The 27,430-nt window shown below is 39.6% G+C and overlaps 1 protein-coding gene across 1 annotated transcript in view; it reads left to right on the plus strand.

Moving 5' to 3' along the window:
* Window positions 1-27,430, plus strand: part of LOC118432148 (fibropellin-1-like) — a 35,367-nt gene continuing 7,937 nt past the window's right edge. The window contains exons 1-19 of the mRNA XM_035843676.1: window positions 1-199; window positions 11,171-11,238; window positions 12,179-12,367; window positions 12,887-13,000; window positions 13,143-13,256; window positions 13,515-13,628; window positions 13,983-14,126; window positions 14,485-14,598; window positions 15,167-15,280; window positions 15,657-15,770; window positions 16,004-16,116; window positions 16,414-16,528; window positions 16,929-17,042; window positions 18,579-18,692; window positions 19,262-19,500; window positions 20,341-20,478; window positions 20,705-20,853; window positions 21,039-21,325; window positions 22,795-22,997. Of these exons, the coding sequence (XP_035699569.1) occupies window positions 195-199; window positions 11,171-11,238; window positions 12,179-12,367; window positions 12,887-13,000; window positions 13,143-13,256; window positions 13,515-13,628; window positions 13,983-14,126; window positions 14,485-14,598; window positions 15,167-15,280; window positions 15,657-15,770; window positions 16,004-16,116; window positions 16,414-16,528; window positions 16,929-17,042; window positions 18,579-18,692; window positions 19,262-19,500; window positions 20,341-20,478; window positions 20,705-20,853; window positions 21,039-21,325; window positions 22,795-22,997 (2,562 nt within the window). The 5' untranslated portion in view covers window positions 1-194. The remainder of the gene's footprint in view (window positions 200-11,170; window positions 11,239-12,178; window positions 12,368-12,886; window positions 13,001-13,142; window positions 13,257-13,514; window positions 13,629-13,982; window positions 14,127-14,484; window positions 14,599-15,166; window positions 15,281-15,656; window positions 15,771-16,003; window positions 16,117-16,413; window positions 16,529-16,928; window positions 17,043-18,578; window positions 18,693-19,261; window positions 19,501-20,340; window positions 20,479-20,704; window positions 20,854-21,038; window positions 21,326-22,794; window positions 22,998-27,430) is intronic.

Below are 27,430 nucleotides of genomic sequence, written 5' to 3' on the forward strand. Positions count from 1 at the left end.
ACCATAAGAACTGGAGTTAATCAGAATATTGGTCATTATCGGACAGAAAGGGGAAATATAAAAACATCACAGAAGCCTGTTTTGGAGACTATCCTCAATTATCTTTGCTTCGTGATAGGGCGAAGTGTGTCGAACTACTTTTGCCGATCACCCCGTCTGAGACGGTCAGAAGTTTGGTAGCCAGAGTTGCCACCATGCGGTGAGTACCAAAGAGTACCGTATGTTGTTCAAGAAGTCAGTTTTACACGGCTTTTATTAAAAAAAAGTATTTTGTGTATAGATAATGTGAGATAATTGGTCAGTTACAAAATTTGGCGGTGACAAAATATTGGTGAGCTCGCGTCGGCGGCTAGCTCACGGCCCCTTGGATTCTGACTGAGCAATAATTACTTCTCGGGTTGCTTTTAGCAAATGTCACGGGTATCTTAACAAATAAATCCATTTAATCTTCTTATTCATGGTGCTAAATTGCGGTACGTATCGGTAAACGCCTTGCTACTGATCAAAATATGTTGGAATAGTTTGAAACTTTACCGCACTATATATTGATTAAATGGCTTGTTTATTTGACGCATAGTTTGTGTAACGTGTGCAGGACAGAATTTAAAACATATTTGTACGAAAAAAAGTTCATGTGTAACTCCTATATACAAGCCAGTGCTCGCGAGGTTGTCGTGGAGTAAAATAATTCTCCCCAAAGTCTTTCTCGGGCTGGCCACCGCTTTCCAAATCCCACGTAAATTTTAGACCAATTAGTACACAACCTTTAATTTTACAGAAAGGTAATTGTATGGAAAATAGGAGAAAATTCAGAGAAGTTGTCCATAACCGACAAAGACAACCATAAAGTTACGTGCGCTTGATTTCATGAGATAATTTGCCAATATGGTATGACAGGATTACTTACATGTCATAACTACGTACGGATTATCTCGTACGGTGATAAAATATTGTATCGTAGGTTGGTCAAGGTGTGTAGCTGGCCAAGAAGTTTCCATTTGCCACCGTATAACTTAATAGCTCTGAAAACTTTGAGAAAAATCTGTTAACAGTGGCAGTTGTCATGCCCCAGCCACTGACCAGTGAGTAACAGCCCCTGGGGGTTGTTGGGTAAATCTCGTCAAGGTAAACAAAGCAGGCTTTGAATGGGATTTTCCAACTGCTGTTGTTCGCTTTACTTCTGAACTTGCGTACTTATTCTTCTTAAAGACGACGTTTATCAGAAAAGAGGTAGTTATCTGACATACCAAAACTACACACGCAATGTGAAAACGACCAAGAAGCTTGGTTTGGAATCTTGTTTTTCACTCATTATTTACTTCTAATATCTGAGTTTTTCTCCTTCTTTAGTTTGACAAAAGAAAATGTATTCCTAATTCTTGAAGACCACACTGGTTTAGAAATCTGCTGAATCGAAACTTTATTCAACTCTTAAAACAGGCCCAAAAATCTGTAAACAATCCCAGGTGTCATGACCCTGTCCCGAGGTGCCCTTGGGCAATGATGACTAATTTTGCCGATGGTTTTTTCCTTATGAGAGTAAACATTTCAGACTTTGAAGGGCCTTTTTTTCTGCTATTTATGCTAAAAATGGATCGATTTTTAATTGCTGTCGTACGCACGATTAGAAAACGCAGTGATCACAACAAACCTTTTTTTTCCAGAATATAGTTAGTTTTCGGACAGAAAGTGACGATAGGAAAACGTCACAGAAGCCTGTTTTGGAGACTATCCTGATAGCGAAGTACGTTGATCATTTCTGTGTAACAACCAGTCTGAGACGGTAGGGAATTTGGTAGCTAGAGTTGCCACCATGCGGTGAGTACGCAAAAGCTTTTATTGTAATGTCGTTACAGAAGTAAGTTTTACATGGCTCTCAAAAAACAGATTGTTATGTAAATGTTATGTGAGATATTTTGATCAGTTAGAAAATTGTCGGTGGAAATATATTGGCGAGCTCGCGTCGGTGGCCAGCTCACGCCCCCTCGAAGTGTGACTGAGCACTCCAGGAAAAACTACTCCTCGGGTTGCTTTTAGCAAATGTCACGGATATCTCAACATGTTATAAAACCATTTCACCTTCTTATTCATGGAGCTAAAATGCGGTACGTATCGGTAATCTCCTTGCTACTTATCAATAGTTGTTGGGATATTGTGAAACATTGCCGTGCTATATCTTGATTAAATCCCTTGTTTTCTTGACGCCTAGTTTGTCTCGGAACAGGACCTAAAAAATATTAGTACAAAATGTAAGGGTGGGTTCACACATGCGTATATATTCAAGTCCGTTTGCGGTGCGTGTGAAGCTCTTAGTCTTACCAGGCTCCACAGGTCGCGGGGAAAATAGTACAAGTTGGACAAATATAGATACATAACATAACAGATGAGTTAGCTGATTGAGAAGTATGGTTAGAGACCCAGCTAACTCGTCTGACATGTTACCTGTTTACGTTTGTCCAGTTTCTATTATTTTTCCAACGACCTGTTGGGCCTGGTGGATGTTAATACTCCCATGCGTGCCTCATACGGACTGAAATATATAGTTACGCAGGTGTGACCCCACCTTTAGTTCGTTTGAAGTCGCCTCTATGCAAGACTACGCGCGCGGTTGATTATAAAATTCACCCGACAATCTTTCTTGGCTTGGCCACCGCTTTGTAAATTCCACGTAAACTTTAGACCAATAAGTAAACTAATTTAAACTTTACAGATAGGTAAATATCTGGAAAATGGGGAAAATTCCAGAGAAGTTTTCGATAACAGACAAAGAAAACCATAAAGTTACGTGCGCTTGATTTCATGAGATAATTTGCCAATATGGTATGACAGGATTACTTACATGTCATAACTACCTACGGATTATCTCGTCCGGTGATACAATATTGTATCGTAGGCTGGTCAAGGTGTGTAGCTGGTCAATAAGTTTCCATTTGCCACTGTATAACTTAAAAGCTCTGAAAACTTTGAGAAAAATCTGTTAACAGTGGCAGTTGTCATGCCCCAGCCACTGACCAGTGAGTAACAGCCCCTGGGGGTTGTTGGGTAAATCTCGTCAAGGTAAACAAAGCAGGCTTTGAATGGGATTTTCCAACTGCTGTTGTTCGCATTACTTCTGAACTTGCGTACTTATTCTTCTTAAAGACGACGTTTATCAGAAAAGAGGTAGTTATCTGACATACCAAAACTACACACGCAATGTGAAAACGACCAAGAAGCTTGGTTTGGAATCTTGTTTTTCACTCATTATTTACTTCTAATATCTGAGTTTTTCTCCTTCTTTAGTTTGACAAAAGAAAATGTATTCCTAATCCTTGAAGACCACACTGGTTTAGAAATCTGCTGAATCGAAATTTTATTCAACTCTTACAACAGGCCCAAAAATCTGTAAACAATCCCAGGTGTCATGACCCTGTCCCGAGGTGCCTTTGGGCAATGATGACTAATTTTGCCGATGGTTTTTTTCCTTATGAGAGTAAACATTTCAGACCTTGAAGGGCCTTTTTTTCTGCTATTTATGCTGAAAATGGATCGATTTTTTATTGCTGTCGTACGCACGATTAGAAATCGCAGTGATCACAACAAACTTTTTTTCCAGAATATAGTTAGTTTTCGGACAGAAAGTGACGATAGGAAAACGTCACAGAAGCCTGTTTTGGAGACTATCCTGAATTAAATTTGCTTCGTGATAGGGCGAAGTACGTTGATCATTTCTGTGTAACAACCAGTCTGAGACGGTAGGGAATTTGGTAGCTGGAGTTACCACCATCCGGTGAGTACGCAAAAGCTTTTATTGTAATGTCGTTACAGAAGTAAGTTTTACGGCTCACAAAAAACAGTCTGTTATGTAAATGTTATGTGAGATATTTTGATCAGTTAGAAAATTGTCGGTGGAAAAATATTGGCGAGCTCGCGTCGGAGGCCAGCTCACGCCCCCTCGAAGTGTGACTGAGCACTCCAGGAAAAACTACTCCTCGGGTTGCTTTTAGCAAATGTCACGGGTATCTCAACATGTTATAAAACCATTTCACCTTCTTATTCATGGAGCTAAAATGCGGTACGTATCGGTAATCACCTTGCTACGTATCAATAGTTGTTGGGATATTGTGAAACATTGCCGTACTATATCTCGATTAAATCGCTTGTTTTCTTGACGCCTAGTTTGTCTCGGAACAGGACCTAAAAATATTAGTACAAAATGTAAAGGTGGGTTCACACATGCGTATATATTCAAGTCCGTTTGAGGTGCGTATGAAGCTCTTAGTCTCTACCAGGCTCCACAGGTCGCGGGGAAAATAGTACAATTTGGACAAATATAGATACATAACATAACAGATGAGTTAGCTGATTGAGAAGTATGGTTAGAGACCCAGCTAACTCGTCTGACATGTTACCTGTTTACGTTTGTCCAGTTTCTATTATTTTCCAACGACCTGTGGGGCCTGATGGACCTGTGGGGCCTGGTGGGGCCTGGTGGACAACGCGCGCGGTTGATTATAAAATTCACCCGACAATCTTTCTTGGCTTGGCCACCGCTTTGTAAATTCCACATAAACTTTAGACCAATTAGTAAACTACTTTAAACTTTACAGGTAGGTAAATATCTGGAAAATGGGGAAAATTCCAGAGAAGTTGTCGATAACAGACAAAGACAACCATAAAGTTACGTGCGCTTGATTTCATGAGATAATTTGCCAATATGGTATGACTGGATTACATACATGTCATAACTACGTACGGATTATCTCGTACGGTGATAAAATATTGTATCGTAGGCTGGTCAAGGTGTTTAGCTGGTCAAGAAGTTTCCATTTGCCAACGTATAACTTAGAAGTTTTGAAAACTTGCATAAAAATCTGTTAACAGTGGCAGTTGTCATGGCCCTGCCACTGACTAGTGAGTGAGAGCCCCTGAGGTAATGTTGAGTAAATATCGTCAAGGTCACCACAGCACGCTTCACATGGGCTTTTCCAAATCCTTTTTTTCATAATACTTTTGAACTTGCGTACTTATTCTTTTCAAAGACGACGTTTATCAGAAAAGAGGTAGTTATCTGACATACCAAAACTACACAGGCGATGTTAAAACGACCCAGAAGCTCGGTTTGGAATCTGTTTTTGTAACAATTATTTACTTCTAATATTCTACTTTTTCTCCTACCTTCGACCAAAAAAATCTTTTTTTAATCCTTGGAGACCACACTGCTTTAAAAAACTGCTGAATCGTAATTTTATTTAACTGTGAAAACCGGCCCCAAAATCTGTAAACAATGGCAGGTGTGATGACACCTTCCTTAAGTGCCTTTGGGTGATGATGACTAGTTTTGCCGAAGGTCTTTTCCTTACGACAGTCAACATTTCAGGCTTTGAAGGGTCTTTTTCTGTACTTTTCTTTTGCTGAATACGCATTGATTTTTTATTGCTGTCGTACGGACGGTTAGCTAACGTTGCCATTAGATCTTGAGTTAATAAAAAAGTTGATCGTTATTGGACAGAAAGCGTCAAAACGAAAACATCACCAAAGCCTGTTTTGAGAGTAACCTCAATTAACTTGGCTACGTGATAGGGGAGTGTGTCGTTTCTATTTTTGCCAATCACTCCGTCTGAGAAGGTCGGAAGTTTGTTAGTTCGAGTAACAACCATGCGGTGAGTACGAAATGAGATTTATATAATTACGTTTAAGAACTTGCACGGCTCCAAAGCTTTCGGTTGTCAATAGGATATTTGGGACATTTGGTAATGGTTATCACACTGGCGAGAAAAGGTAGAAGTTAGCAAAAACGGGCGACTGGCACACACACCGTCGGAGCGGGACCGGGAAAATGTCGCTTCAAACATTTAGATACTTATTTTATTCCCACACGTCATAAGCAGCTAGTATATTGGTCGGTGGCAAGCTTATAAGAAGGACGAGCGTACCCAGTATCCCAGCGAAGTTGGCAAATAGCTTCTTCAAGGAGTTTTTTTTTTTGTTTGTTTCGCACATGTCGTACTTGGCTATATGCAACGAATTCTTTTATGTCTCTACAAAGACTCTTTTCGTGCGTTTTATTGGGCCCTGTGTGAAAGGATATTTGTGGTGTATTTGTTTTGTAGCCATTGCATTGAACTTCGGTCGGGTAAAAACCGAGATTTTAGGCAAATGTTACGACCTGTTGACTTAAATGAATGAATATGAGAGTGAATATCAAAATATGACAGTCATAATCAGCAATCACTCGTGTTCAAGCATTTATGACATAATGAGGATTCTTGAAAGTGCCAGGGATAATTTTGAGATAGAGGGGAACATGGCATCGGACGTCACGTCCGCCACCAGAGTCCAAGCCTGACGGTTACCGCTGTCCCCGCCTCGCCCGGGGCCTCTACCCCCCAACCGCCTGATGCCCTGTCGCCCATGTCCCGTGCCGTTGTGTCTGCAACTTACAGCTTGGCTTTTTTTGTCCGCATGTGCCTCAACGTTTGTGTTTCAGCTTTCAGAATTTCGCATATATGCACGGTTTTAAGTCAGCATGGTAGCATAGTTGTGATTTGGCTTCCAGTACGATAACGTATTATACACTGTTCTTGTGTGGTTTATGTCCACTCTGGAAGCTTTTTGTCGAATATTAAGAGACAAGGTATCAGTGCTAGTATCAGGTCTAGTATCGAGGTATCAGTATCAAGGAGCTAGTTCATCTTTATCTTCGGGGTCACCATATCCGTTGATTTTAAATCAGGCTGTAAAGTCGACGTTTGGTGGTTTCAAACTGTAATGTTTGAAATTTGAAACCACTGTCTGTCAATTTGATCTTCATAAATGCCTGCTTTTGAGTACAAAGGATATAGAAAGTCGTAGTACTCGAACGAAAATTAATGGTGAGTCATTCTGTTATGTTGGAACAAAGTTTAAACTTTTTGCAACAGATGGACTACGTGCATTGGTGACAGGCACCTATGGCGGTTGGCATATGACATGGGGCAATAGGAATGTGGTACAACAGCGCGCCAGGTGCACAAGGCCCGTGCAATGTGCTATTTTTAACTGTCACTTGAAGGCCACTGTAGCGCATCTATCACTTGGGTGTTATTTTGTTTCTGTACGAACCATTGTCCTGCAGTTAAATAGTGTAAATGCATTTAAGTTCGCGGGGATTTCATTTCGCAGTATCGGGAAAAAGGTCTTTTAGCGGTGGTTTTAAGTTCTAATGTTTCAATGTTTTAATGTATTAGAAAATGGCGCGGTCGTTTTGGGCAGAGAGTTGGTCCAAATTTTGGCCAGGTGGTCGTTGTGAAGAAGTATCTTAATGCTTACGTCAATGGGGAAAATTTTCGGGACCTAGAAAAATCGGTCGTAATGAACAGGTGGTCGCTAAGAACAGTTGGTCACTTGGGTAGGTTTGACTGTATTTTGATTTCATGATGGTCGTTGACCTTACCCGGGCTACTAGCCGACCAAGACTTGCGATTGGCTGGGAACAGTCTGACCTGTTTTAGGTCACGCCTGTCATTTACCGACAACCATACCTCAACCAGTTCTCAACCATTTATTGCCTTACTCCTAACAGAGCTCCAAATACAATCTAACCTATTGAAAACGACCTCTAGTCATAGACTTCAGAGTCTCTCTTGTGTGATTCCCAACTGGTTGACAACGTTTTTCATAATTGTATTGGACACAACCAGCGATTTATAAATGTGAAATAATTCTATAACAATAATGAAAACTTGTCCGTACTTCTATATTGTGAACAAAATCAGGAGATCAAAAAATGGTCACAGTTGGCTTCAATGCGACTTCCATTGATGCTGTGCTTTAAAATCCAATCAGGTTGTGACACTGTCTTAGTTGGTTGGCACATTTCCTAATAGTAGTGTGCAATCTTGGTTGAGAATGAGTCAGCAAATATCTTAATAATGATCCAGAGTGAGTCATGGATAGGCTAAGACTACTTGGGAGTAAGTAGGCAGTAGGTATATCACGGTTTTGACCCTTATCGCACTACTGACTTGCTCCCAACCACAAGCCAACCAGTCCAAATTTTTTCCCAAGTCATTCCCGTCCACTCCTGAATGTTTTAAGCCTTTTGAAACTTTCTGCTGGCACAGCCGACTAGTGGCAAATCGCACCGACCAACTGTCAACCTCATTCGACTTGCCCCAACCGACTGGCAAACACGGTTGGGAGAAAGTTGCGAGTGGTTGGGAGGCCATGGCTTACCTTAAACCTGGGCTTAAACCACAATGTAAACAAAACGACTCGGCCTTGTGACCACGCCTCCATAATGACAAGATAATTGATACCACGTGACAAACCGCATGTTTGCAAATGTCAACTCTCCAGTCACTGCGCGGCTGCAGATATATGACAGATCGTCAGAGGGAGCGCTTGAACATTATGTCACTTGTGCATTTGCCTACTGCTTGCCTAAATACCCAATTACGTATCTTGTCCGACCGGTGAGGGGCCCTCGGGCTTAACGTGATTTTTTATTTTTTTTATTTTTTTATTAAAGAACATACAAATTACACACACAGTGGTGCCGCACTCAAGCTAAACGCTTATGTTCACGGCACCACTAACAGAATACAATGAACAATACACAACTAAAACACAAAAATACGGGAATCGTCACTATAACAGAGATGAAATACTAGTAAACATATTAATAATACAAATTAACAATACAAATATGATACCAATAATGAATACAGTATTGGAGTTATAACAAAAGAAAACAATTATACAAAACGTTTGGTTTCTAATAAATACATCTGGGCAATATAAAGTACATTAGCATTGTCAGTGGAAGAGAGGAGGGGTGAACCCCTAATCAGTAAATTTATAACAGCTGTTTCAGACATGGCATCAGTATTGAGAGTTGAAATATTCAAATTTTTTATCCTGTCAAATAAAAGTAAACGTTGATTAATATAATTAGGACAGTGTAAAAGGAAGTGAGAAATACTTTCACATCGGCATCCGCAGGCACAGGAAGGGTTATCAACTAAGTTACGAACAGATAAACTATAATTTAGGCTATGGGTACTAACACGAAGGCGCGTAAGAAGGACACAGGGGTATCTTGGACCGGAACTAAAATAAGTTGGAACAACAGGACGTACAGACTTGATTAAGTACGTTTTGAATAAATGGGGGCTCAACGAGCGGATACTTAGATCAAGACAGTTCCATTTCTGAATTGAGTATGGTACAAAAGATCTTAAAAAACGATTTGTAGTACAAACTGGCATTTGAATGTTTGATTTGTTACGAAGGTTGTATGAAGTTGCCTCAGAAACTGCCGGTGGTAACAAGTCAGTTAAATACTGACGAGCTTGGCCATTAACAATCTTATAAAATAGAAGAAGAGAATGGACATAACGTCGCTCGGATAGTTTTTCCCAGCCGAGCTCCTGAAGGACGGAAGAATATGATGACCCCCTCACGGCGCCAGATACCGTAAGGGAGCATTCATATTGCAGCCGCTCGATAAGTCTAGAGTCAGAATCAGAGCAGCTGTGCCAAACAACATCGGCATATTCTAGAGACGGTCTTATAAAAGTCTTGTAAATATTTTCCAAAATATTGCGAGGCAGCTTAAATTTTAGGTTTTTAATAATGGATACCTTTTTAAACACCTTCGCAACCATTTGAATGATGTGAGTACTCCATGACATGTTGGACGTTAAAATAACACCGATATACTTATGATGTTTCACCGTTTGAATAACTGAATTACCAAGAAAAAGAGGAGGGTGAATTGGTGGAACCTTTTTCTTTGAAAAACAAATTTCTTCTGTTTTGGATGGGTTAAGTTCCATAAGCCATTTATTGGACCAGGAAAGAATTCGCTGAAGATCGGAGTTAAGTCTTATAGATGTTAGTATGGGATTCTCAACAATATCGATCAAGGAGCTATCGTCTGCAAACAAAAAGGGTTGAGTTAATAAATCGTCCAACATGTCGTTAATATATATAAGAAAAAGTAAGGGGCCCAGTACGGAGCCCGTACTGATTTGCTACAAGGAGTGATTGTACATTTGTATAGTACGAAAATTGCACGACAATCGTATGAAATCAAATGAATGGCACATTCTCTCACTTGACAACAAATTTTAAACTAAACTACACTATTATAGACTTCATCACATGAGATGAGTGTTATGAGCCGGTGGTAAGGCTATTGATAAATTGTAAATAACTAGCCGCACACAAGACATTTTGAGGAGCACATGGTTTATTGTGTCCTTTCTCCAGGATTCTAGCACCATAATGAGGTCACAGGATGAGGTCACAGGACTAGTCTATTTCTAAATTAGGGGGTTTGGGTAGGAGTGATCACATGGTTCTCAGTGGTTCATAACAATGAGACTACAATCGTTGGGTCATTTGGAATAATGGGCTCAATTTCAGGCGTGGCCCCGTCTGCACCCTGTGGCTCCCGGTTTATTTTGTGGCCAGGCCGGGCAAAAGGTTGCACCCCCACCTAACTCCTTCAGCTTTTCCCCCTACCCGTTCACCTTTTCCCTTGGACTAAGGAAGTGACTTCCCCTTAATCCCCGCTGTACTTCTTTTGTGCCCCGTCTTTCCTCTTTACCCCCGTGTAATTCCGCTTTTCCCCCGCCCTTCTGCTTGTCCCCAATGGCCGCCGTCAACCCGAATTGCTCGTAGTCGACATGAAAATCGTTCAGAAAGTAACAATTACGGCTGCGCCAGGAAACATGAAATAGCCCATACTCTGGAAAACATTCCTGGCCACCGCTCTTCCTAGTGGTGTTGTACAAATCGCGCTCAATCTTGAGAACACTTCTGCAAACTGTGGAGAGAAATTGGTCCTGTGCAGAGAAGCAGCCATCCCCCTTAACCAATCCGAAATAGATGATGTAGATATGGAAGTCATATCCATAAGTAATGTTTGAATTACACTTTGACACAGGCTAGAATTTCCTTTGATAAAACACCGTTATATAACTGGGAGGAAGGATATCAGATTATACTAACTGACACATTATTTGCACGAGAAAAAGCAAAATAGCAATTATAACTGATTCCTTGTTTAAATTTCATTCTTGGCATATGTTATTTAGTTGAAGGTACGATACATCATGTACATATTATGTTTATGTATAGTCTACAAATGCTTAGAATGTAAAATAAGGTTTTAGGTATCTGAACCCTTTTCTTGTTTTAGGGTCACCGTTTGGATTCCCCTTTGTCTCATCATTGTGCTCTATGTGGGTAGTGTCGACGGAGTAAGCAGTAAGTAGAGATTGTTATTTTTTATTGTGTAGGAGAATATTTCACCTACTTGTGCAAACTATCTGGGTTCAACTGATAATATATGTGGCAACATTATAAACTTTTTCTCCACTCATCCATGTGTAGCATACCAAAAGTCTGAATTTTTGGTTGCTTAGATAAATAGTTGTACACTACAATTATCCGTTCATTGTGGCGTGGAGGTATACGTGTTTTAGGTGGATAAGACTATCACGTGTATCCCTACTGTAAAACTTTTTATTTGCATATTTGATACAAACTGTTGTCGATTCAGAGACAACAATGTAGGGAATGATTGGATAATAAATAAAAGGTATATACCTCATTGGTAGCCAGAAAAATGTTTTTGGCAACTAAAGACAAATTTCTACACAAAAGTTAAGCAAAAGTCGGCCTTTGCAGACTTTTAGCCTGCTTAATATTCAGAATAGTCACAAAAATCTATCATTACTATTTTGTGATCGATGAGTTGTTTTCTACCAATACAGTATATGCCAAAAACTAATATCCTGCTGTCTGAAATCCATTTTCATGACGTCAATAGGCCATCTGATTGCCCTAAGAAAGCAATTGAGCAGCCTCTGTTTCATACGTTTAAGTAAAATGTGTTCATTACAGATTGAAAGGCAATCTTTGACACCATTGGTTGTAGCTGATTTTAGCCCAAAATATGACATTATGACGTCATAATTTCGTCATATTACGTCAAAACGATACAAAAATTACAGAAAGTATAAAACTTCACTATTACATCATCCCCTCCAAATTTGGTGATCGTAACCCAAGCCGTTTTGAAATTAGTAAGGGGGGTCAAAAGAGCCCCCCCCCCCGTCCCAGGAATCCAAAAAAAGCCCGGTCTAGATAGGGTTAAATTAAACTGTTAGAGGGAAGCTTCTAGCAACTATTTTTATATACACAGGCAGGCCATGCAATAATGCACCCAGCCACCCCGAAGGTTACCCCAGTGATTGTGATCCGGACCTGCTCAGCTACCCAGCCGGTTACGCTTGCACCTTCACCTGCCCGACAGGATACGTCAGAGTGTCAGGTGGTGGGAGAGCACTCTGCAACAATGGAAGGTGGACGGGGAATGACCTAGTGTGTGAAGGTACCAGTATGGCTAACGTCATATTTTCAAACAGACTGGCACGTTTGTAGATAATACAAATGAAGAAAATACAAACTTGTGATGAAATCCGAAAAAAAATGATTAACATGATTATACTTCTCGTCCTGATATGGTCGGCCATCTTTGATTTCACTATTTACGTCATCTCATCAGCATCAATATGAATATCCAATTATAAATATCATAATGAGACATGTTAGATATTAAAGATATATGAAAACAAGAAAATTTAAGGTCCCAATGTTAAAACGAAAATTAGTGACTTATGTTGACTATGCCTTTCACAAACCCGCTGCCATGGCAACACGAAAAAATGAAATATTATTCGATTTTTTGTTAATTGTTGCAAACAATATTCTCGAAAATGTCACCAAGTTTTGTGACCCTAGCACAAACCGTTTGGGAGTTATGCAGCGTCAGATGTGGCGCTGGCACTTTTAGTAGCCCGAATCTCCACAGACTGGATAGGGTTAATACCCTTTTCGCATACTTTTTCAGAAATAAACGAATGCGCCTCCTCTCCGTGTGAAAATGGCGGAACTTGTGCGGACCTAGTAAACGGCTACACCTGTACGTGTGCTCCTGGATATGATGGAGTTAATTGTGAAACGGGCAAGTTTCTCTATTATATATATATAGCTCCATTGCAATAATTAATTTCATTTTGTTACTATTCAATTTCAACGGCGAAGCGAATAAAATACCCTTGATACTCCAAGAAGCATGCAAAACAACTTCTAGCATCTCGTTGCAGATGTAGACGAATGTGCCTCTACTCCGTGTCAAAATGGTGGAATTTGCGATGACGAAGTCAACGGCTACACCTGTACTTGTGCTCCTGGCTATGATGGGGATCATTGTCACACAGGCAAGTTTCCTGTTGTAAACTTAGTTTCAGAAAATCTTGTTACAATATATATATATGTATATATATATATATATATATATATATATATATATATATATATATATATATATATATATATATATATATTGTGCAAGGAATTTCAGAAGAATAAAATCACGTACAATAGTTTTTATGTGGAGCAAATTCGAGCAATTGACTTTCAACATGTTGAATGTTCTTGCTGAGAATTTGCAACGAGTCTCTTTTCAATCGTTGCAGACGTAGACGAATGTGCCTCCAATCCGTGTCAAAATGGTGGAACTTGTGAGGACAATGTCAACGGCTACACCTGTACTTGTGCTCCTGGCTATGATGGAGATGATTGTGAAACGGGCAAGTTTTCCAATTATAAATGTACTCTTATACACCTTATATTCTAGACGGCATTATGATGTTTAAAACAGCGTAGCAAATTAAAAAAAATGCACTCAATATTAAGCTTAAGGGTCAGATTGTACATTCCCTTGTTAACACATAACTATGTTTCTAATAATTTGGCAGAAAGAAAATATTCTCCAATCAATAACAGATGGATTTTATTTAAAATGTATATTTGACGACAACAGTAAGAAACATTTCCGGATGTTTGTCAGGAATGAAAGCTCTTATAGCTAACTGATTACGAAATAATTGATCTTGAAAATGTCGATATAATCTCTAAGGGTAAGACTTTGTATGCTGTTGCAGATGTAGACGAATGTGCCTCTGCTCCGTGTCAAAATGGCGGAACTTGTGAAGACATGGTAAACGGTTACACCTGTACTTGTGCTCCTGGCTATGAAGGAGATGATTGTGAAACAGGCAAGTTTGCCATTATGTCTATCTTATGGCGTACCTTGTTCTGTTTACGTCGTTACTTTGATTGAAAGAAATCTTTAAATGTACTATATTGATTAATTTTATCTGGAGTGTATATAATTGAAAATGTTGATAAATCGTTCATATCTTCATTTGTGTTGATAACACTTCAAAGGTTCTGATACTTTTGATTTTTGATGGTAAGTCCTTTGAAAAAGGAGGAAGCTTCTGAATAACCTCTTGGAGAAGTAAATAATCATGTTGTGCTGGAAAATGTGAATGGAGCTAAGTCAATGAAAACACGTACACGAGACAGCAGAGCAGTTGACTTACAATGTGTTGAATGATCATTACGAGATTGTTTTAACGAGCCTATTTTCTATCGTTGCAGATGTAGACGAATGTGCCTCTGTTCTGTGTCAAAATGGCGGAACTTGTGAAGACAGAGTAAACGGCTACACCTGTAATTGTGCACCTGGTTATGAAGGAGATGATTGTGAAACGGGTAAGTTTACCTTTGATTAATGTATTCTCGTACACTTAAAAGTCTAAACAGCATTATCAAGTTTAAAACAAACTCCTGTGTATTACTAAATGAACAGAATTTCGTTTATGTAATTTATGTTTGTTGCATCCCTTGCTTTGATTTTCTGTATTTGCTTTCATTCGGTATTTGCTAGCAGGTTAATTCTATGATTTTGACTTATTTCTTTATGATCTGTAGATCATGTTTAGTTTTGTCTGTTTCAGTTTTTTTAATTAGATCATTTGCTGCGTCATGATGATCACTGGCTTTCACTTGATTTAGTATGGTTTGATGTATGGTCTTCATATTCATTTAATAGCATTATGATTTGTAAATTTTGAAGGGGGTAGAGGTTGTATAAGCCACACGGCTTTTTCTCTCCCCTTGCACGTTCTGTTCTTTTCTTTAATTTGCTGTATTTATGATTGTTTTTAAAGTGCAAAATAAAATCCATCAATCCATCAATCAATAATAAGAGCGGAAAAAATTTATTTGCAATCAAAGGCGTTACAAAAATACATAACGAGCCTCATTTCTATCGGTGCAGACGTGGACGAATGTGCCTCTTCTCCGTGTCAAAATGGCGGAACTTGTGAGGACGAAGTCAACGGCTACACCTGTACGTGTGCTCCTGGATATGATGGAGATGACTGTGAAACGGGCAAGTTTTGCAATTATAACTTACTAATTGTACATCGAAATCTATTAATGGCATTATTTTGAGAATAGGGTTATTCTTAAATATTCTGTTTTAATTGTTTTAGTTAGAAGTAAAGAAATGTCTTTCAAATTCAAAGTAATTAAAAACATTGGCACGACATCTTTTTGCGGTGATAACACTTTTCATTGTTGACGACGATTCCTATGAAAACACAAGCCATTTTGAAAAAAAAATATTTTAGACAAGTAAATGTTTGTGCCGGACATTTCAAAAGAATGAACTCAGGTACATTGGATTTCTGGTATAACAACAGACTTTCCACATGTTAAATTGTCATGGCGAGAGTTTTCAACGAGCCTCTAATGTATCATTGCAGATGTAGACGAATGTGCCTCTGCTCCGTGTCAAAATGGCGGAACTTGCGAAGACAGAGTGAACGGCTACACCTGTACTTGTATCCCAGGTTATGAAGGAGATGATTGTGAAACGGGCAAGTTTTCCAATGATCAATGTATTCTCGTACACTTAAAAGTCTAGACGGCATTATGACGTTTAAAACGAATTTTCATTTAATACTACATGAACAAATTTTCGTTTATGTAAGTCAAAACCTACAGGAGCAGATCAAATTCCTTTTCAATAATCAATTTTTTTATATTTGCTTACTTTTGACTTCCAAATTTGTTGCAATAATACATAACGAGCCTTATTCTATCGGTGCAGACGTAAACGAATGTGCCTCTGCTCCGTGTCAAAATGGTGGAACTTGTAAGGACGAAGTCAACGGCTACACCTGTACTTGTGCTCCTGGTTATGAAGGAGATCATTGTCAAACAGGCAAGATTTTTCCTAGAAAAATAAGGCGATCATAAATTGGCTGAAATAATACTTTCTTTCCCACAGTGCAATAGCATCTTGACACCATGTACTACTGATTTTCGACAACATTATGAAAAAAAGCTTCCCGCAAGTATACAATCGTTTCTTTTTAACAAGTAAACAATAATTAAACAGCATATAATTTGTTTGGAATATAAACAGCTGCTTAAGCTACTTCATTGTTCGGTAAAATTAATGCTGAAAATAATGATATCCTGGCTACGTTTTGATAAAAATATTTTTATGTTGTTGCTGATGTGGACGAATGTTTTTCTGCACCATGTCAAAATGGCGGAACTTGCGAAAATATTGTTAACGGGTACACCTGCACGTGTGCTCCTGGCTTTGAAGGAGATAACTGTGAAATGGGCAAGTTTGTCATTATGTCTATCTTATTGTGTAACGTGTTCTGTTTACGTTTCACTTTGACTTTGAAAGGCTTTAGATATTCTATATTGAATGTTTTTATCTGAGAATGTTTAAGTATATATATATAATGACAATGTTAATACAACGTAAATATTTTCATTTGTGTTGATAAAACAAAGTTCTGTTACTTTTAATTCTTAATGGTGATTCCTATTAACGGAAGAAGTTCCAGATGAACCCATTAGAAAGGTAAAGAATCATTTTGTGCTGGAAAATTCAGATGTGAGCTGCATTATTGAAATCACGTACTCATTTTTTGCAGAGCAATAGACTTTGATTATGTTGAGAATGGTGGCAAGTTTGTGTTTTTTTTCAACGAGCCTCTTTTCTATCGTTGCAGATGTAGACGAATGTGCCTCTGCTCCGTGTCAAAATGGTGGAGCTTGCGCAGACGAAGTCAACGGCTACACCTGTACTTGTGTTTCTGGCTATGGGGGAGACGATTGTGAAACGGGTAAGTTTTCTCATTACCTCATTTTACGTTGACAATATTTCATGTATACTTCAGGTGTATTGCTTTTATTTCTTGACGTAGATTATTGGGAAAAGGCAAGAAGTTTCAGAATCTCTTGATCAATTAAACGATCATTTTGTACTGAAAACCTAGGAAGCAAAGAAAGCTGAATAAACGAAATCCCTTATATAAGATTTTTCGTAGAGCAATTGGCTTTTAATAGTATTTAATAACTAGAGTTCGGGGACCTCATACCTCCATGAAATATTTATTGTTTTTTTGTGGATGGTATGTATGTTTATAGTCGGTTGTATTTGAGAGTAATGGTTATAAATGTTATGGGAAAGTAGTGGTGTATTTATTTAATGACACAGAGGATGTCCATCTGATTAGTTATTATTAAAATGTGACACTTAATTGTGTAATGTGTGTTCCTTAAGCTTGATGTTTGGCATTTAAACTGTCTAAGGTTATCAGCATTATTGAGGTTCGACAATGTGCTTCAGAGCGGTGTGGTGGGAGGAAGTTGGGAAACTCAGAAAGAAGAAGTGATGTGGCCAACTTTAGTCAGATGGTGATTTGATTTCCCACCAATATGTCATAACATCAGCTGTTCACACGGTACAAAAATGAGATGCACACTTTCCTCTGATAGCCCTACATCAACTGTAAGATGAATACTTGGCGCCAACCCCGTCTGCTAAGAAACAAGTACCATTGGCTACGAAAGAGACAACTAACAACTGTCCCTTATCGTAACGAAATCAGAACATCTATATCGCCCATAAAACTTCTAACAACCAACCCATCTAAGATGAGAGGACCTTATGGCATTTTAATCACCATGTCACTCAAATCAGCAGTACAGTCTGTGAGACATCCATACTTACAGGTCCACGAAAGTATTGTCAACAACAACAAACTGATCTCCAGAATGGCGGGGTGATTATTTACCGCTGAGAGGACCGAGGTTCATCGAGCAAAATGGCTGGCTAGAAGTTTCTGATCCGTGACGTCATACAATCTCAGACGATCAGAACGAGGCCATTACGTCATCGGCCAGCGCGGCGGGGAGAGGAGGAGAGCGCGAAGTTCAAACGTGTCTACAGGGTCATATTAGGCGGATCAATGTAAAAAAATGACGTACATCAACTTTTTAATGAGTAAACTACTGTTAAATAAAGAATTGAAAATTTTCTGATGCTGTCCTTTAAAGAACCCGCCACATGTGCAAACATGAGCGGATCAAACCATTCCGGCCAAATTGTGGTAGGGAATCTTCCGAGCAGCCCTCGTAACCCCTGCTTCGCCTATTGGGTCAGTTAGTCCTCACTCCTAGTGAGCAGATGGGCTGGTCTCAATCATGATGTTTCTGACCTAGGGCGAAAAGATGCTGTTAAAGTTACAAATCATGTAACCCGTAACCTTGAGTGGCCTTCAGGTCTTGTTACCCGGTAACCATTAAGAAAAAATGCTTTTAGAATGTTGAAAATAATTGCAAGAGTTGTTGACAGACTGTTCTGTATCTCGTCACAGACGTAGACGAATGTGCCTCTGCTCCATGTCAAAATGGTGGAAATTGCCTGGACCAAGTCAACGGTTACACCTGTACTTGTCCGACTGGCTATAATGGAGTTCATTGTGAAACGGGCAAGTTTTCCAATTGTAGAGTTCTTCTATTTTCTGGAAATATTTTAAGACCTTGTTTATAATACATCAAGTTAATTTATATGTTCCTGTATCATTACAAAATACATTTAAAAGTGCTAGTAATTATACCTACATGGCCAGAATTCATTCCTTTCTGATTTTCATTGATCTATTCCATTACCATACTTAATTTTCGCCCTATTTCGAAAGAAAAAACTCATTGCTATGTAGAATATTCTTGTCAAAGGAGAACGTTTTCTAATTATGTTGTTTAAGGAGGGTAAATATATTTCCAGTCTTGATAGATTAGAAACACAATATTCCGACAGAAATATAGATACCCTCAAATCATTTATTGTCACAGATCAATAATTTTACCGAGGAATTGATTTCAACTTAACAACCCTCACACATCGTCGATGCATATTTTGACGCATAGGATCGGATGCTTTTTAAAATCTTAAACTTATTTCATTTCAATTCAAAACTACCCCGCCTGGTGCATTGCTATACATTATACATGTGACTATGTTTTGATGTTTCTTAAATTAGAAACTATTCCTTAATAGGCAGGGCAGTCTGCAGAGCATGGGGTGATCCTCACTACTACCCGTTTGACGGAGGAGCTCACCACTTCCAAGGACCGTGCAGGTACATCCTAGCTGAGGACTGCGGTAACAGCAGCGACTTTACCGTGACGGCACAGAACGTACCGATCTGGCCGGGAGCGAGTATCTCTGTCGTGCGTGAAGTATACGTGGAGGCACACGGCTTCGTTGTAGGAATTCAGCAAGGACGGCTTGTCACTGTGAGTAAGAAATTTCCTGTGCTTCGAAAGGAAAGACAATTATTTGCGATCATAAGCTAATTATCATGCCAGCATCAACCCTTACTTCACAAAAAATACATCTTTGTGAAAACTTGCACCTGGCATTGTCGTTACTACAAGCTGGCCTGAATTGCAGCTAATTAAATCAATGTCATGAATACTGACAGACATTGTTGTAAGATGCATTCTGAGAATATCTGACACATTATATTCCGACAATATATTTTCTGATGGTATGAAATGATGTATTGATATGATATTATTTGTAAGAAATGACGACAATGCCAAATACTATAAGTACACTAGATGTCACTAAGACCCCTTTACAAACGAAGAATTTAGCTCCGCCGACTTGTCGGTTAACTCTAAGTTGGCATTTTCGGCCATAATGAGACGGGCATTTTTTCTTCGCTATCATGCGGGCCTAGAGCAATTTTTAGCAGCTCGGCCGGCGTTTGCAAGCCACTTGCAGCTGCGCGTAATTTCGGCGAGGCCTCGGCGGCAAGTGTTGAGCTCGGGGAGCTCTTTAATGGGTTGTCTGTACCTCAACTAGAGCTTGTCCGAGCACCATACTTGCTCGGGTTTCTTACAAAAACAGGACGCTATTCCGTCTGACTTTTGACAAGTTGGGTGTGCTTCGGGCGAGCGTCTTGTTGGTGTCACTGGGAGTTTTTGCAGAGATCCGACAAAATTTTAATTGTCACCTAATCAATTTTATACCTGTGTTGAATCCGTGATATGATAATACAGATGATGATGCTAAATCTTTAAACGTTGTTTTTCATCTTTAGTGACATGCATTATTCTTTCCTAAACAAGGTCGGTGGAGTGCCACACACTCTTCCCCTCAGCCTGGCAGGTGGTACGGTCGAAGTCAGTCTGAGCGGGCGGTTTGTCCGGGTTCTCTTGTCAAACTTCAGCGTAGAAGTCGTCTACGATGGTTCTCACGAAGTTAAGGTAACCTAAACTGAATAATGTTATAACTTGATATACAGAAGGATGTATTACCATCAACATCGAAGGTAACAAAAAATGCAGTGCAACCGTATATGTAACATTTAATAAACATCCAGACGTTGTCATTGTAGATGCCATTGCTACTAGCCTATTTTACCAGAAAAAAGGTAAAAAAAAAACTTAAATGAAAAGAAATGTAAAATTAACTTCTTCCAACTCATTAAAGGTGGTGGTTCCGGCCGACTACTGGGGACGGATGCGTGGTCTGTGCGGAAACTATAACGGCGACACGAGCGACGACTACATGACACCAGACGGGACCATTGTTGGAGACTGGAACACCTTCGGAGACAGTTGGCTCACCGACCCTGCGACGTATGTTCTCTTGATAGTAATCAATAGGGTTAAATGACTTGACTGACTGATTAAACGAACAATTCTGACGGCATCAAAAAATCTGCCAATCTTTTTGCAAGGTAAACTCTAGGTCTGGTGGTATATCGTAGAAACATGGTTTTTAGAATGCAATTTTGTATTCATTATACATTTGTCTCCATCAGTTGTCCAGGAGGTCAGCAACTACCGCCGCCTCCCCGTTGTAACGACGCCGTCCAAGCAGCTGCCGAGTCGGCTGATAATTGCGGGCTCCTTAAAAATCCTGTTGGCCCGTTTGGTGTCTGTATTGACATCGTGGATCCTGAACCTTTCTTCACCAGCTGCGTGTTTGACATGTGTTGGAACGGAAACACCATAGGGCTTTGTCAGAATCTGGAGGCGTACGTCGAAGCCTGCAGGACAGCCGGTGTACATGTGGTGCCGTTTTCTTGGCGGACAGAAGCTCGATGTCGTAAGTTGTCTGTGACATTGGTACCATCAGACATGTTTGGGATTTGTTCCATGTATGGTATGGTTATGATTACAAATAAAGCTTTTTTTTCACACTCAATTTTTCACAACCTTTTGACAGCCTTTATCTCAAACTTAAAAGTGTGATGATCGCTATTCTTTTCCGTGTCTTTAATTTTTGCCCCAACCAAATTCATTCAAAAGGTAGTATTTTATGACCTGCTTAATTTTGATTTCTTCCTTCAATCCTAATGTTTTGATAGACAATTCTCGTTTTGCGCGCGCTATCTTTGTTTTCTTTTTCTAACGTAAGTGAAACTTTATTTCGCCGTGCTCTTGCAATGTACCTTGTGACGAAATTCAATTACGTTTTGTTGTATCACGATAATAAAATTTGGCCCCAAAATTTCCAGACTTCTATATTGGGATTTAGAACACGAATCATATTCGATCTGACGTGATCTATTAGGGTCATCCGCGGTCACCCGCAGGTTGTTACAGTAAACACGCAGATAACGCCCTCATTTTCCCGAGGGCCGTGCGTCAGAAGAAAAACAAATATTTTTTACAAATATAAACCGTTATCTGCAAGCATAGTTTTGCTACCGCTTAGTTTGGAACATGTGACATATAACAAAGCTGTTGGCGTCATTATTGGTGACCTTGAATATCAAAACACTTGTTTACGGCAGTATCAATTACCCCAGGTCCCTATGCGACTCGACATATGTCCAGACATCTCCAGGCTTGTGTATAAGTGATTTTTGGAACACGGAAGCAATTTTGAATAACAAGTCTTTGAGTGTAAAAAATTTAGAAAAAATGACGATTTTTCGACCTTACCCTGGCTATAAAAATAGTTTTAAGTAGGGGTTGAAAAATCCGTAAGACAGAAAGTTTGATCTTAGTATCAGTACCTATTTGATGTAAAAGATTTGGATTTTAAGTCAATTTTAAGACCAATCTAAATATGGTATTTGTTTTTTCTGGTCCACCAAACACCCATCTGAAATCAACCAACTAGGCACATTTCAGAAAACATTGAGATAAAACTGCGCAGCACACGTTAAGGGTAAGATTTGCCGTGTACACACTGCGAGTGTTCATTTCATATCGATGAGGCAAATGCGAGGGATTGCTTTTCTAACTATTATGATCTGTTGGAAGATGTTCCAGTTACTGTCAGGTTCCCCGGAGCTCGCGTGGGAACCCCGGTAACCCGATAGCCTACGTTCGAATGGAAACTTTGGGGCCAAATTTGACCATCGTGTATGTTTCAATGTATTGTTGGTAGTGTTATTTTAACGTTTAAAATTGATTAAGCTACGAAGAGATTATGATGATACACATACCAGTGGACGTTGCATAACTGAGTGGTGAAGATTTAGCGCTAATCTTTTACTTTTCTTAACTTAAAATAATCCTAAATCATTTTCTAATCAAAACTGTTGCTTGTTTTGTTTTTCAAAGCCGTAGTGTGTCCACCGAACAGTCAGTACAGTACATGCACCAGCTACTGTCCTGCAACCTGCCCGAACCCCAATGCTGAAGAGCAATGCCTACTTGGCTGTGGAGAAGGCTGTAAATGTAACCCTGGTTTCATCCGTAGTGGACAAGAATGCGTTCCAGAAGAGCAGTGCGGCTGCACCGACGATGAAGGGCGTTATTATATGGTCAGTACACTTTGATCGAGCTTGATCCTTTTGCACGGGTTAAAAACTGTGTTTTCTAACACCACAACACAAACAAATGGGTAGACAATATCTAACTGGATCATCTCAGATCCTATATAATCGTATCTAATAGGGCTGGGTACCGGTACGGCGTACAGGTCCAAACCTTTTTGGCGACGCCTGATTGGCGAGCCTAATAGTATAGTGTGGGACCGTTTGCAAAAAATTCCAAAACTTCCACAGGAATGTCAGGAATGTAGATTCCGCGCGTGCGTAGTTGCATCATGCGGGACTGAACCATTACCTCCACGGGTAAGCTTTCCAGTCGCATACCGATATACGTGTGCAACTTGGAAAGTTTGGTGGCCTTCTTCACCCTTGATATCTTTGTTTCAAAAATGCAAACCGATGTGTGAAACAAGCATTGTTTGTGCTTAAATGATGTATATCATGTGGGGGTTTGTGAGATAGCGATGTGATAGTTACCTTCGCCAAGAACGTTATATTTTGGGTAGCGTTTGTATGTGTGTGTGTTTGTAGAAGACCACCATAACTTGAGAACGCCTGCATGGATTGTATTGATACCTGGTATAATAAAAAAAAAATAGATAAATTAATAAATAAATAAATAAATAAATAAAAATAAACAAATAAATAAAAATTAACAAATAAATACATATAAACAAATAAATAAAAATTAACAAATAAATAAAAAAATAAAAATAAAAAATAAACAAAAATAACTTACTTTACTTTGGCCGAGCTCCCGCTCGAACCAGGCTTGAGATAGCTCTCCAACTCTCCCTATCCTCCATCAGGGACTTGATTTTCTTCACATCGGTAAGGTTGGTGTCATGTTTCAGGTTGTCTAAGAACGTCAGCTTAGGTCTCCCTCGGCTTCTTTTCCCCTGTGTTGGTTCCCAGAGTACAAACTTTGAGGCAACGATGTCTGGGTGCCTGACGCAATGAGCTGCCAATTTCATCCTTCTTATCCTTATTTTCTCAGTGACTAATGGCAGATCTTAGTATAATTGCACATTAGTAAGTTTCTGCTCCCAGGAGATATTTAAGCACATTCGGAGCATTTTTGTGTAGCATCCATTTAGTCTTTTCGTTGTAGATTTGGTAAGTGTCCAAATTTCACTACCATATAATAAGATGGACTCTACAGTTGCAAAGAAGAGTTTCAGTTTGATTTTTCGCGACAGCCCAGATGTCCAGATTGTCCTCAGCTTATGACAGCTGTTCCAGGCTAGGGCCTTCCTTACTTCAAAGTCCCTTTCTGTGCTCTCCATGTTGGAGCCTAGGTACTTAAAGTTAGTGACCACTTCCACTAGGTCTCCACTCTTTGTTCTGATTTCAATGGGAAGTACTTGATTGTATGCCATTAGTTTTGTTTTCTTGGCATTAAGGTGTAGACCAACTTTTGCTGATTGGTTTTCCAAACGGAGGAGCATGTCCTGTGCTTGTTTGATCTTTTCCGCCAAAAGGGCAATATCATCAACAAAGTGTAAGTCGCTGACGACAACTGGGGGGTAGCGACTGCTTTTCCTGCGTTCAAGTTCGAATCCTAGCTCTACTTCTTGCTCACCAAGTGTTTGTCTCATGACGTAATCAAGTACTATGACAAAAAGGTACGGCGCGAGAGTGTCCCCTTGCAATACACCTGCTGTGATATTGAAGAGCTCAGTTTCTCCGTCCGGTGACAGAACTTTGGCACGGGTGTTCTCGTACAGTTTGCTGATTACATTAACAAGTTCCTCCGGGATTCAATAAGCCTTTAAGATTTTCATCATTTTTCCCCTATGGATACTATCAAAGGCTTTGCTGAAATCGATAAAGATAATGATTGCCTGTAGATTTCTGCTAAGCATTCCTTCGATCAGTCTTCGTAGTGCAAGGATTTGGGAGGATGTAGATCTGCCAGGGCGGAAACCGTTTTGGTTGCTGGTGTGTTACGCCGAATGGCGGTTATACCGGCTATATAGATACAGATACAGATATAGATACAGAGGTTAGGTCTTAAGAGTTTGTCAATCTCCGGCTGAATTCTGTTCAGAATCATTTTGTTTGTGATTTTTGCTGCTACCGAGGTAAGCATAATGCCCCTATAGTTGGTGTATTCGCTTAAGTCACCAGACTTAGGGACAGGTACGAGGTTACCGGTTGCCCATTGCTGAGGTATTTTGCCCTCGAACAGTTTGTTGGAGAAAGACAGTATGATATTGTCAAGATTTATTTATTTATTTATTTATTTATCTATTTCATCTTGAAACAGATGGGTAGCCCCTACAACAGTGTATAGTTGATTTCCAAGGGGGCCCATCAAACATACATGTAAAATAATAAATACAGGACAAAAAACGTGGTTACAATCAGTCAAACTTTGAACATCCAGGGACAACATACAGTACAGAAAACATAAAACCGGTGCGTCAAAACATAATCAGTGTCCATACTCATGTCGAAAACGTTCCAAGGTCAAAATCAATATGTCAAGAGATGGAGTGGAGGTCAGAGGTCAAATCATATATCAAATCATGTGTAAATCGAAAATTAATGAAACTGAAATTTACAAAGTATGGATAGTAAATCATATGTAAAGATTGAACAAACAAAAAAATTAAAACAGTAAGGCACGTCAGAGACAAAGGTGCTTTTCCATACTAAGTTCCAATATTACTTGAGGTCAGATATACATGTGTTCTTCAGAGCTGTTTTAAAGCCTTTTAGTGTTGTGATGTTTCTTATGTTATCTGCTAGTTTGTTGTACTGGCTAGTGCCAGTGTATGCAAATGTTTTTTGTCCACATGTGGTGGTGTAGCTTGGTGGGTGTAATCGCACAGTTTAAGGACTTCTGGAGGGATTCCGTCAGGACCTGCTGATTTTCCGAGTTTCAGCTTACTCTTTGCAGCAACATATTCCTCCATAGTGAATGGATCAGATCGAATTTTAAGATTCTGATAGATTTGCGGGATTTCGTCATCAGGTGATCCATCTACTACTGGTTCAAAGCCCAGTAGTCTGCTAAAATGTTGTTGCCATTTCTGTAATCTGTCCTCTTTACTAGTTCCCTTAAGTACACTCCTTTTCACACTTTTCCTTCCTGTGATACTGTTTACCAGCTTCCAGCTGTCACTGTGACTATTCGTTGCCTCTGCTTCAACAATTTGTTCTATCATTAAGTTTAGTTCTTCCTCAGTGACTTCTTTGTATGCTTCTTCGAGGTTACGTTTAGCATTTTGCAGGTTTTCACAGTTTTTGTTGTTTGGGAGTTTTTGGTACTCATCGAACATAGTTCTGACATTTTTCCTAGCGGCAGTCACTCTAGCATCATCTGAAGAACTTTTCTTCTTTATCCTCTTTTTTCGCGGGAGAAGTGACCTTGTAGCCTCGTCGTTGGCTTGTATAAAGTGCTCGTATGTCTCTGTTACAGTGTCGCTGTCTGTATGCAGCGCAGCGAACCTGTTTTTTACCTCCACCGTGTACAACTGCTGAACGTGCTCTTCTCTTAAGACGTTCCAGTCATATGTCACCCTTGGAGGAGCTTTGCTTGATCGCAGACTCAGCTTTATCTTAGCAGTGATTACTCTATGGTCTGAGCCTATGCTACTAAATGTACTGTAGGCCTCGCAGTTATTCACAGAGTTTATCCACTTTTTGTTCACCATGATGAAGTCAACTTGTGTCTTAGTTCCACTCATATCAGAGATATAAGTCCATAGCTTCCCTGGTTTCTTTTGGAATTTGGTGTTGGTCACTATAAGTCCGGTTTCATCTACTGGATCTCGGACAATTTTCCCATTTGTGTTGGTGCTCTTGTGATACGTAAAAGGTACCATGTCATTTCCAAGATGTGCGTTTAAGTCACCAATTATCAGTAGTACATTGTGCTTTGGAACCTCTTGTATTACTGAACCTAAGTTTTCGTAGTGACTCTCAGCATCATCACTACCTTCAACGGGTGAGTAGTGGGTTACAACAGTTAGTGTTGGATATCCTTTACAGATGAAGTTCGCAACAACAATCCTTTTGTTCCAGGGTTTCACTTCTGAGAGTGCGTTTTCGGCTTCTCTGTTAATGAGCAAGCCTACTCCACCTGAGGCAGCATTGTTCCTATTTCTCCATGCAGAGGTAGTGATCAATGTGTAGTTTTCATGTGTTTGAAAAACTACTTGTTCGTCTTGGCTCTTGTGAACTATTTTATGATCAACTACTCCAAGTATTGATATCGCATGAGTGTTACATAAGTTCACCAATTCATACCGTTTGCTTTCGGTTCGCAGTGACCTCACGTTCATGGTTGCTACGTTTAAGAACTGCTTACAGCTAAGCAGTCTGTCTCTTTGGTTACTATCATCGACTTCCCCCCTTCCTTCCAACCCCCCCCCCCCCTTACTCGTCGAGGAGAACTTTGAGGGGAAAGTGTCATA

Source organism: Branchiostoma floridae, chromosome 15, assembly GCF_000003815.2.
Source record: "Branchiostoma floridae strain S238N-H82 chromosome 15, Bfl_VNyyK, whole genome shotgun sequence".
In the NCBI taxonomy this organism is placed as follows: domain Eukaryota; kingdom Metazoa; phylum Chordata; class Leptocardii; order Amphioxiformes; family Branchiostomatidae; genus Branchiostoma; species Branchiostoma floridae.